The sequence below is a fragment of the Echinops telfairi genome, unplaced genomic scaffold (genome assembly GCF_000313985.2).
Source record: "Echinops telfairi isolate 266 unplaced genomic scaffold, ASM31398v2 ScPeMD7_2;HRSCAF=8, whole genome shotgun sequence".
Taxonomy (NCBI): Eukaryota; Metazoa; Chordata; class Mammalia; order Afrosoricida; family Tenrecidae; genus Echinops; species Echinops telfairi.
The window spans coordinates 7,960,181-7,970,601 of NW_022103898.1; the positions used below are offsets into that span (position 1 = coordinate 7,960,181).

The 10,421-nt window shown below is 54.8% G+C and overlaps 2 protein-coding genes across 2 annotated transcripts in view; one reads left to right on the plus strand and one right to left on the minus strand.

Annotated features, from left to right (window-relative positions):
• Positions 1 to 17: 17 nt before the first annotated feature.
• Positions 18 to 7,305, minus strand: CUNH22orf23 (chromosome unknown C22orf23 homolog). The gene is made up of 5 exons (XM_004700661.3): positions 7,070 to 7,305; positions 6,810 to 6,921; positions 5,017 to 5,079; positions 683 to 868; positions 18 to 237 (listed from the first exon to the last, which is right to left on the minus strand). The coding sequence occupies exons 2-5, from the start codon at positions 6,910 to 6,912 to the stop codon at positions 53 to 55; spliced, it is 537 nt and encodes a 178-aa protein (XP_004700718.1). The 5' UTR covers positions 6,913 to 6,921; positions 7,070 to 7,305; the 3' UTR covers positions 18 to 52.
• Positions 7,306 to 7,449: 144 nt separating this feature from the next.
• The window catches only part of POLR2F (RNA polymerase II, I and III subunit F), a 9,328-nt gene continuing 6,356 nt past the window's right edge, over positions 7,450 to 10,421 (plus strand). Inside the window, exon 1 of the mRNA XM_004700246.2 lies at positions 7,450 to 7,546. Within this exon, the coding sequence (XP_004700303.1) occupies positions 7,527 to 7,546 (20 nt within the window). The 5' untranslated portion in view covers positions 7,450 to 7,526. The remainder of the gene's footprint in view (positions 7,547 to 10,421) is intronic.

Below are 10,421 nucleotides of genomic sequence, written 5' to 3' on the forward strand. Positions count from 1 at the left end.
GGGGGGCGGGTGCTCTGTGGCCGAGTGGAGTTTCTTTCTCCCTCGGTGGCCCTCAGGGACTCCCCGCCGTTAGAGCCCAGGCCCAGAGTGGCTTACGCTCCTCAAACCGGTCCACCTCGGGGGCCGGCTCCACCTGGCGCCCAGCGGGGGCCTGTCTTCTGCGCTCCTTTGGCTCCTTCGGCTCCTTCCCGGTGGCAAGGATGCTTTGCAGCCTTCGCTTCTCCTTCTCCCCGTCTCCTGCAGGGCCCAGAGGTGGCCTCGGGACGAGCGAAGGGGCCCACACCTGGCCTGTGGGCCCACTGGGCAGGCTGGCCCAAGGATGCCTGGGTGGGGCTTCTGCCCTGGCTTATTGGGCCAGCCCCCCTCCTGGCTTGGGTATAGAGCAGGCTGAAAGCAGCCGGGGCTTTGGTGATAGCTGGTGGGGGTGGGGTGGGTGCGGAGGAGCTTGTGTAGGGGCCTACGGGGATAAGGGTGGGCTGGCTCTGCAATGGGTGGGTGTGCAGAGGAGCCCTGGATGAGGGGCTGTGAGGCCAGGCGGCCGAGCGGGTGGGTCTGGGAAAGGGGAAGGGGCTCACGACCACTCAACGGGTCTCGCCTGATCCTGGACCCCTACAAGCTACGGCCTGGAACTGACCCGAGATCCCAGGAGGAAGGTGGGAGGCCAGTGCCACCCCTCACTCACTGATGGCCTGAGGCTTGAACTGCTCCCGGGCATAGGCCCCGTTGGCTTGGCACACGTTGGCAGGCCGGAGGTGGGGCCGGGCAGCCAGGATAGGAGGCAGGTAGATGACGGGGGTGGCCGGCTGCTTGGGTGGGGACACGCTGTGGCTGCACGTCGGGCTGCACTGCAGGGGCAGCGTGCTTCCTCCTAGGGGAGTGGGGGCAGTGTCTGGTGCGAGACCCGCCTGGCTTTTCTGTTTTCATTATCAACACCACGACACCAGCCTTGGGCCGCACAGCACTGAGGAGGCTCCCGGCTCCCCTGCTCTCTGAGGGGCAGTGGGGGGTGGGGACAATTACTTTTAAGTGCTCTCACAGACAGACACATCCAAAGAGCTCTGGGTGTCAAACACTGGATCATACTGTGTTATTTTCAATAGTAGGCTTTCTATTGAGACTTAATTTATCATGGACTTCTTTCCAGATCGGCTCATTTATATATAACTTATTTTTTATAGCTGGTTATTAGTCCTTAGACTCCATCATTATTTATTCCACTAGGCTCCTGGTTGCAGAAATTCAGGTGGTTTCCAGGGTTCTGTTTTTGTTTTTTTACTACAAACAATGCTGCAATAAACATCTGTATTCACCGAACTGTCACGCTGGTGTTCTCATTTCAGGCTGGGTTCCTGACACCTGTGTGCTGCCAGGGTGGGATGGATGAACACCATTTGGGTGTTAACACATACCTGTCCCTCCCCCTTCTGCTCCCCATGGCCGAAGTCCCTGCTACGCCTCCCCTAGGCCATCCAGGCACGACTCCTCCTATCTGGTCAGCTCCCCTTCCTTGAAAGCCCGGCTCAGAACCCAATCTGCTGCTTGCCTCTGGCTTCTGCCTGCCTTTCCGCAGACACAGTGGCATTCACTGCCATCGGGTTGATTCCACTGGGCAGCAGCAGCCCACTAGGACAGGGTCGCCTTGTGGGTGCCTGAGTGGTCATGAGCCCCTGGGAAGCCTATGCTCACCCTGGGGGGTTCCCGCTGCTGGCTGCCCAGATGTGGAACCACCATGCCACCGGGCTCCACCAGCAGATACAAGGGAGCGTCAGAAAAGTGGTGGGAAGATGGACCGTCCTGGGAGCTTTCTGAAGGTCCTTGTAGCTCTCCAGCGCTCACTACGTGCCAGGCCTGCCCTCTCCTGGGCTGGTCACAGGGGTTAGTGTGGATGTCGTGTGTGTGTGTGTGTGTGTGTGTGTGTGTGTGTGTGTGTGTGTTGCCCTGGTGGTGCAGCCGGTGAGCACTGGGCTGCGAACTGAAAGGGTGATGCTTTGAACCCCCTGCTGCTCCAAAGAAGAGCGACCGTAGTCCGAAGCTTCCTAAAATGCTCCTTACAAAAAGATCCCGGAAAACAAGTGAAGCAGGTGTAGAGGGCAGCGTTGGTGCCTCTGCACTGAAGGCGAGGCTGAAGAATGGACGGGTTAGCCCCAGAGGCAGGGCTAGAAAATCACTGTGGTCCACAAAGACCTACACCAAAAGAACCACGCCATCGTTTCGGTTTGAACCCAGCAGGAGAAAGATGAGGCAGGCCCGTGAAGGCCGACAGCCTCGGAAAGCCAGTGGAACAGTTCTGTGTCCTATAGGGTCGTTGTGAGCCAGAATCGACTCAACGGGAGTGGGTAGAACACCCGTTCCTGATAAAGTCCTCACAGAAGAAACACGTCTCAACATAAAGCCAGCAGTCGGTGTGACAGATGGAGCGAGACAAAGCATCCCCCTTTGGGCAGACGACAACGATGCTCTTTCTTGCCACTCACTCAACACTGTACTGGAAGCCCTAGTTAGAGCAATCAAACAAGAAAATGAAATAAAGGGCCTTCAAACTGGCGAGGAAGAAAGGAACCTTGATACTTGCAGGTGATAGGATCCTACATAGAGAAAATCCAAAGATTCCACAAGAAAGCAACAGAAATGAATAGTTTAAGCAAAGTAATAGGATTCAAGTTCAACATAAAAAAAATCCATGGGACTCTAATGCACACCAGAGAAAACTTTGAAACGGAAATCGGCGAAACAAGACCATTTACAGTAGCTGCCCTGAGATAAAATACGTAGGAGTGAAGCTCATCAGGAGGTAAAAGATCTGCACGAGGAAAACTACAAGCACACCGCTAGTACCAGGAATGAGGAAGACCTCCATAAACAGACCACATACGTGTCACAGGTAGGAAGACCCAATGTGAACAAAGTCACTCCACTCCTGACCCTAATTCTACCGGCGGCTTTTGATGCGCTGGGGAAATGAATACCCAAATTGGTGTGGACAGGAAAGAGGCAAAGCATTATTGAAGAACAATGTAGGAAGCCTTGTATGCTTTGATATCAGACTCCACTCTACAACCATGGTAGTCAAGACAGCCGGTACTAGCACAAGGGCAGACATGTAGTCCAAAGGAACAGAATTGGGAATCCAGACCTCGGTCTCCCCACCTGTGCATAGCTGGCCCCACTCACCTGTCAGTTTGCCACGCCTTGGGGGTTTGTGTGTTACTGTGATGCTGGAACCCAGGTAACCAGTATTCAAATGCTAGCAGGTTTCGGCGGCGCTTCCAGACTAAGAATAGGCTAGGAACTACTTCTGAAGGATTGGCCACGGACAATCTCAGGGATCGCAAGGGAATACTGTGTGATAAATGGTTCTGGAAATGAGTCCCTCAGGTTGGAAAGGCCCTCAGAATGAGCCTGGGCGAGCGTGTCAAGTTCAATCATGTGGAAGATGCTGTTCAGGCGCCATTCAGTTGGGTTCTGACCCATCGCGACCCTCTGCACAACAGGACACACGGCGTGGCCCCCCACCAGCGGTGTGGCCAGGACAGAGCTCTTGGGACCTTCATTTGCTGCTGGGCAGGACTCAACAGGAGAGCAGCTGCAAACATCCAGGAATAATTGAAGCATGGGATGCATGCAGGATGAATCTAGGGAAATGGGAAGTTCGCAAAAATGCATGTGTAAAGATCAATAGAATATTCCAGGCATCTGTGAACTGAAATGGATGGCACCCTATTTTTTTGTTGAGGACTTCATCTATTTATTCAACAAACATTCATTGCACTGTGTTCTATAAGGTCCCATCTCAGGTGTTTTCCACAGTCAGCAGTATTCAGGTAACTAGCAGAGAAGGAGTCATGGTCTCCTTCGAAGTCACTTGCTAATATAATAATAGCATGGGTATGTCAGTCCTTAAGACCACCATCTCAGAGATTGCTGCATCTGGGAGATTCAGAGAGATTTTGATTCATCAACACCCTATTAGTAGACTTCTGAGTCACATGGTTCACATAGGCGATGGCACCAGGCACTAGGTGCCCGTGTTGCCTTCATCACTGGGGAAAAGGAGATCTGACCCCTGACCTGGCCTGACAGAGTCTCCCTGCCCAAGCCAGTACAGGGCAGGCCCTACTACCACTATGGGTCAGCATTCAGCTGCTGGTCACAAGGTCAGCGATTCAAACCCATCAGCTACTCTGGGAGAAAGAACTAGGGGGTTGAAGAGCGAGGATGCCTTTGATGTGCACCTGACCCAAGCCATGCTCTCTTCTATTCACGGCATATGCGGATGAGAGTTGGATACTGAATAAGGAAGACCCGAGGAGAGTTGAACCATTGAGTTCCGGAGCAGGTGGTGGATCTCGAAAAGCACATGGACTGCACACATCTGCCTCGGAGCACGTGCAGCCAGACGCTCCTGAGAAGCGAGGGCGGCGAGATGACATCTCGTGTATTTTGGACATGTCACCAGGGGCGTCTAGTCCCTGGAAACGGATATCCTGCTTGGCAAGGTAGAAGGCCAGAGAGAGAGAAAAACTCTCCTGGAGAAGGACTGCAACCCTGGGCTCAAACTTAACGATGGGGAGGACGGTGCCGCGGGACTGGGCAGAGTTTCTTGTCTGTTGTACGTAAGTTGGACCCGCTCAACGGTACCCAACAGCAAGCCGAGAGGGCTGTTCTACCTGCCTCATGGGGTCACTAGGAGTCTGAATCGACCTGACAGCCACGCGTTTGGGCTTGGTGTGTGCTGACACTACTCAGCTGGGCAGAAAGTCTTCATGGGCTGTGGCCTCTCCAGAAGCTTGGCTAGAGCTAAGCCTGCAGGAGCATCGTCATCGTGCCCAAGCTGGCAGAGGCCTCATCGGGTCAGTTCCCTGGCAGCACACACCACAGACACCATACTTTTCTTAGAGGGGTGTGTGTGTGTCTTTATCTTTTTTAAAGTCTCTCACTCCTTCGTGTTGAAGAGCATCTACAGTGTGGCCCAGAAGCCCTTGGGCCAGGAAGAGCCCCATGCTGCCCACCTCTTACTTTTCATGGTGTACAGGATGTGACGCTGCTGGAAGCTGGTCAGTTTGGATTCCTTCATCATCTCTGTAAGAGAACCCCTCTGTGAGACCAAGCGGGCTGCAGGCAGGCGCTGTTATTCCACCTCATTTCAATGGAAACCGTATCCCCACCACTCTGCGTCCAAACGCCCCCGGACCCCCCTCCAGGAGGAAGCCAGGTCACCATTGCATTCTCAGTGTCGAACTTGTTTGGGTCCTTGTTGTTGCCCTCTTAACAGATGGCGTATCCATGCCATGACTGTAAGCACTATGACCACTTTCCCCCATTCCCCATTTTGTTAGCTGCTGTATCCCAGCACCTGGAACAGTATCCAAAGCACATTGTAACGAAAAAACAAACCTGTTGCCATCAAGTTGTTTCTGACACATGGTGACCCCACACATTGGCAGAGGAGAGCTGTGCTGCAGGGATTTTTCAAATCTGTGGGCTTTTGAGAGCAGATCACCCAGAAGTCGGGGGTGGGTGGGGGTGGGGTGGTGGTCCCATAGTCATGAGTCAATCCCTCACTGCCTTGGTCAGAAGGCCTCTGAACCAATATTGTAAGCTCTTCTAAGGCCATACACCCGTCCCAATCATGGCCACCAATCTTACTTCGGGAGTTCCACTGGTAACTTTGATCTGATGCCAAACATGTTTTGGTGGCATTCTTCACTGGCCCATGTCTTTTTAAAACCCGTGTCCCCATTGTGACCTTGGGCTCATGGTCACCCTCATCGGGATGATACGTCTCCGTTGGTCCTTGCCCTGGTTAAGTCTTAACCAACGTTCTCTTTAAAAAAACAGAGAGAAAGTGTACAAAAGCAACAACAAAAAGAAAGCAGATCACCAGCTCTCTTCTCAGGCACCTCTAGGTGGGTTTGAACTGCCAACCTCTCAATTAGTCAAGTACTTGACTGTTGGTACCATCCAGGGTTTCCGAAAGCACATAGTAGGTGCTTAAAAAACGTTTTTTTGAGGGAATGAATGAGCAAGCATTCATGAAGCATGGGCTAGGGCTGCTGTGGCCAGCCCACACAGGCACAGGCCCCCCATGGAGCCCGGAGTCTCCAGGGAGAGTGGGGTGCAAATCCAATGAGCCCGGTGAGGAGGGAACTGTTTGGTACTGTGAGGGCAGTACCAGTGGCTCTGCTGTGGTGGCGGCGGCGGCAGTGTTCCCTGGGGAAGTTGGAAGGGTGATTTAAAGGACACCCAGGAATTAGGGACCCTAGCCCTCTTAGCCCATTGACTTTCAGCACAGCAAACAGTAGGGCAGACATCTGTGAAAGGAACCACCCTATTGCTAAGCCCATGGATGTGACTCTGGGGACGAAGGTGACCTAAGCCTGGGTACTCTCAAATACCTCACGTGCCTGTGAAAATTGGACATCGGATTGGGAAGACTGAAGAATCAATGCATCTGAAGGCTGGCGCTGACGAAGACGATGAAAAGTACTGTGGGCTGAAGAAGAAACAAATCTCGGGGGCAAGGAAGGCGAGACTGCATCTCACGGGCTTTGGACTTGTCAGGAGCGACTAGCCATGGAGGAGGACATGGTGCATGGAAAAAGAGGAAGGCCTTCGGGGAGATGAGAAGGCTGCAACCGTGGGCTCAGACAATGGAGTCATTGTCAGGGCTGCACAGGACCTGGCCGTGTTTCCTGCTGTTGTGCTTAAGAGGAACCCACAGACTGCAGCTAACAATGCCAATCTCGCTAAACCACAGGGACTGGCTTGCAGGGAGCAACCGCTACCACCGTGTCCTTCCGTGCACTGACCTCGGAGCAGCTCGCAGGTCTCTGGGGTATAAGTGGCCTGCGGGGGGTCGCGCCCGAACTCGGTTTTTTTGGTCACTGCCCCCAACCTCTTCTGGGAAGCCATGGGAGGGCCCTGAGGAGGGGAAGAAGCAATAAAACACCCCGTCTCCCAGTCCCAATTTTTGGCCCCTCAGCCCTAATCCCACCCGTGAGCGAGGGTCGCGGCTCGCGGCCGCAGGAGACAGTGGGTGACGGTGCCCGATCTCCCGACCCTGACGCACCAGGCTGACTGTCCACACTCGGTATCGGGCGTCTTGTCAGGAGAACTGGAGCGTTGACATCGCTGGGGTCACGACGGTACCCACGGGGTCAGCTGGCGCAGCTGAAGCCTCATCCCAAAGTTAAGACCCGTCTGGGCGCCCGTTCCGCGCGGAGAGCGGCGGGCGAGCGGCGGAGGCAGAAACCACAACTTGAGAGCAGCCCCTCGTCCGGACAGTCCCGATCTCCGGGACTAAAGCCGGCAGCTGGGTGGCTGCTCCGGCTACCATGGAAACACGAGCACGCCAGTCGGCGCACGCGCACCCCCGCACTTCCGCTCCGTCCCCCCGGAAGTGGTTTTCCGCTGGGTCACGGCGCAGGCGCAGTCTCCGCGTGGCGCCGCGCGAGCCGGAGGCGCGCAGTTCGGGAGCGTCCGCGCACTTGGGAGGTGCGGAGCCGGGGCTCCGCTGCGCGGGCGTGATGTCCGACAACGAGGACAAGTGAGTGCAAAAGCGGGTGGCCTCCAGGGTCGGCGGAAGCCCGGGTCGGCGGAGGCTGAGGCGGCCGGGGGCCAGGTCCGAGGGGGCTGGGAGCCGGAGGGGCTGGAAGCAGGAGCTCAGACCGGGGCAGAGGCGGCGCACGGGGCCGCCCGTATTCTGTGAGAAGGCGTCCTTCTGTGGACTGCCCCTGGGCCGGGCGACCGGCCCCTTGGCCGATGACGTGGGGGTCGGAGGAGGTGGTAGCGGGAGCATAAACCGAAGCCCGCTGCCGTCGAGTCGATTCCCCGACGCACAGCGACCTGGTAGGACCGAGTAGAACTGCCTTTGGGGGTTCATGGGGCGGGCGGTCTCTCACGGGAGACAGCCTCGTCGTTTGTGGGGTTTAAAGGAGAGAGGGGGGTCCCCGCAAATCATCACAGGTCCGGTAGGCGCCATTGGACAGCGATAATAAGTAAGGATTATAGTAAAGTCATAGAGAGCATGAGAGTTAGAGGAGAGATCGGAATAAACGGAGTCAGACACAATTCATGGTAGCATTGCTCACCTCAGCCCCGCTTGTTGGTCCTCGCGGGGTGGTTGGGGGTAGGGGGAACCCGGCCACGAGAGCAGGAGCAGCCTCTGGGATGGAGAACCCCGGGGGAGCCGGAGAGAGCCTCTTCTTTATTGCTAACCAAGCATTATCTCCCTTTAGGGGGACATGATTATACAGAATCACACGTCACAGGAAGGGGCAGTACAATAAGCATACACATTGTAGGGAGGGGATGTATGATGGGCATAAGTGTAACAGGAAGGGATGAGCTAGGGGTGTGCCCATAGGAATGGGAAGGTCTAGGGGTATACATGTGACAAGATGGGCAGACCCTAGATTCATGATGGCAGCCTAACCTTGGTCATCCTTGGGTGGGTTTGACCTCTCTGGTGTCTCCTACAAGGAAACAGACAACTACTATCTTTATCAGAAGGGAGTGGGCCCTACTTGTGGGATAAACAGTGGTGTCTGCTTGATCTAGACAGCTGATAACTCAGAATGACCCCCAATCTATTCCTGATGACCTCCAAGTGTACAGTCATTCTCAAGCAGCTAAGTCTCGCATATATTTGGGGGAGACAACTTGGGAGAAATCCTCTGTTTCCACGGAGCGTCTGGCAGGCTGAAAACGCCGACCTTCTGGCCGATGCTTAACCCACCGCGCCACCATGCAGGGAATAATCCAGGGGAGCTCTGGCCAGATTTCTTAGGTGATAACATCTGGTGGGACGGTAGTGTCGTGATTCCACGTTGAGCTGTGATCCATGACGTTGGCAGTTCGAAACCACCAGCTGCTCTGGGGGCGAAAGACGGGACTTTGCCCCTGCAAAGAGTTATAGCTGTCAGAAACAAGGTAGTTCTCCCCTGCCCTTTAGGGCCACTATGGGTCCATCCCTCGATGGCAGTGAGTTCGGTTTGGTTTTGAGGACCTGGGAGGGCCGAGCGCGTTATACAAGGGGTGGAGGGGTGTGTCAGCGAGGGAGTTGAGGCCAGATGATGGAGGGCATCTCAGTAAAGACTTTGTTCTTTATCCTTTGGGTGGAAGGGGGAGCCGGATGGAGTTGCTTTAAGAAGCATAGCATCAAGAACCGCCTGCTTTTGTCTGTCCGTCTGACATAACGTGTTTGTCCCTAACTCCATTTCAGTTTTACCTCGTGATGAGTGGATTCAGAGGGTTGGATTGGGGGGTGGGGGGGTGGGGGATACCCGTGAGGATGTTGTTGCAAAACTTGGGAACTAAGGAAGGACAGATCGGAACAGAGGGGTGACCCTGCAACATTGGAGCGGCAGGGATCCGATTGGTAGGACTTATCGATAGGTGGGTGTGAGGGATGCTGGGGGGAGGGGGTGTTTTGCTCCGTTAAGCCGGGTGAGTGGTCCTTCCAACCCTGAAGAGAGCTTGCAAGAAAGAGCAGGTAGTCCTTGTATTCTGGGGCCGTGGGGGGATGATCCCGAGGTCAAGAATGGTGACCCACAGGGCAGATGTGAGAGGCAAGGCCATGGGCTTACTTTCCACATGTCATGTTAAATTTGACTGAGTGGACTTAACAGTTAAATGGGTGTCTCTGTCGGGCTGCATCCACACCGCTGACTGGATTGGGTAAACGTATCGTAGGTTCTAGGTGGTGAGTTGGTTCCCACCCATAGCCACCCTGTGCATCACAGAAAGGAACACTGCACGGGCCTGCGCCATCCTCACAATTGCTCCTCACCCATGCTGGTAAGGCTAGAGAATGTGAGGCAGGCCTGCAGGATGCAGTTTTAAATAGCAAGGTGTCAGAGAGGGGGTTTCATGGAGATGATGCCACTTGACTCAAGTTGGAGGAGGCGAAGGTGTGCCCCGTTGGACAGAGGGGGCGGCGAGAGCAAAGGCTCGAAGACAGGCGCGTGCCTGGTGTGTTTGCAGAGCAGTCAGGAGGCCGACAGTGTGACTCCCGTAAGGGATGTCCCGGGAGTGAGAGGATACCCAGTGATGGAAACCTGTGGGTTGCTGTCAGGACTTGGGCTTTAACTCTGAGGGACACAAGATGCCATCTAGGAGTTGTGAACAGAAGAGTGATGTGGTGTTTGGTTCCCAAGGGTCCCTCTGGATAACCTTGAGGAGAATGCGTATTCCACAGCCCTTCGGTGCGCTCATTCGGGACTTGGATCAAGAGACAGTTGTGTGAACAGAACAAAGGAATACGGCATGGCTTAAAATCAGGAAAGGTGTGCGTCAGGGTTGTATTCCATGAACGTCTGCCTCAAAAGACATTAGGTGAATCTGCTGCACAAGACCTCTTTAGAGTATTGAAGACCAAGGGTGTTACTCTGAGGACGAAGCTGCACTGACTCAAGCCGTGG

Excerpts from the sequence above, each read along its gene's own strand:
- CUNH22orf23 (XM_004700661.3), bottom strand. The coding sequence starts at position 6,912 with ATGGCTTCCCAGAAGAGGTTGGGGGCAGTGACCAAAAAAACCGAGTTC. Across the intron at positions 5,080-6,809 it reads GACCTGCGAGCTGCTCCGAG|AGATGATGAAGGAATCCAAA; the intron begins GTCAGTGCACGG and ends GTTCTCTTACAG. Across the intron at positions 238-682 it reads GTTCAAGCCTCAGGCCATCA|GAGACGGGGAGAAGGAGAAG; the intron begins GTGAGTGAGGGG and ends TGGGCCCTGCAG.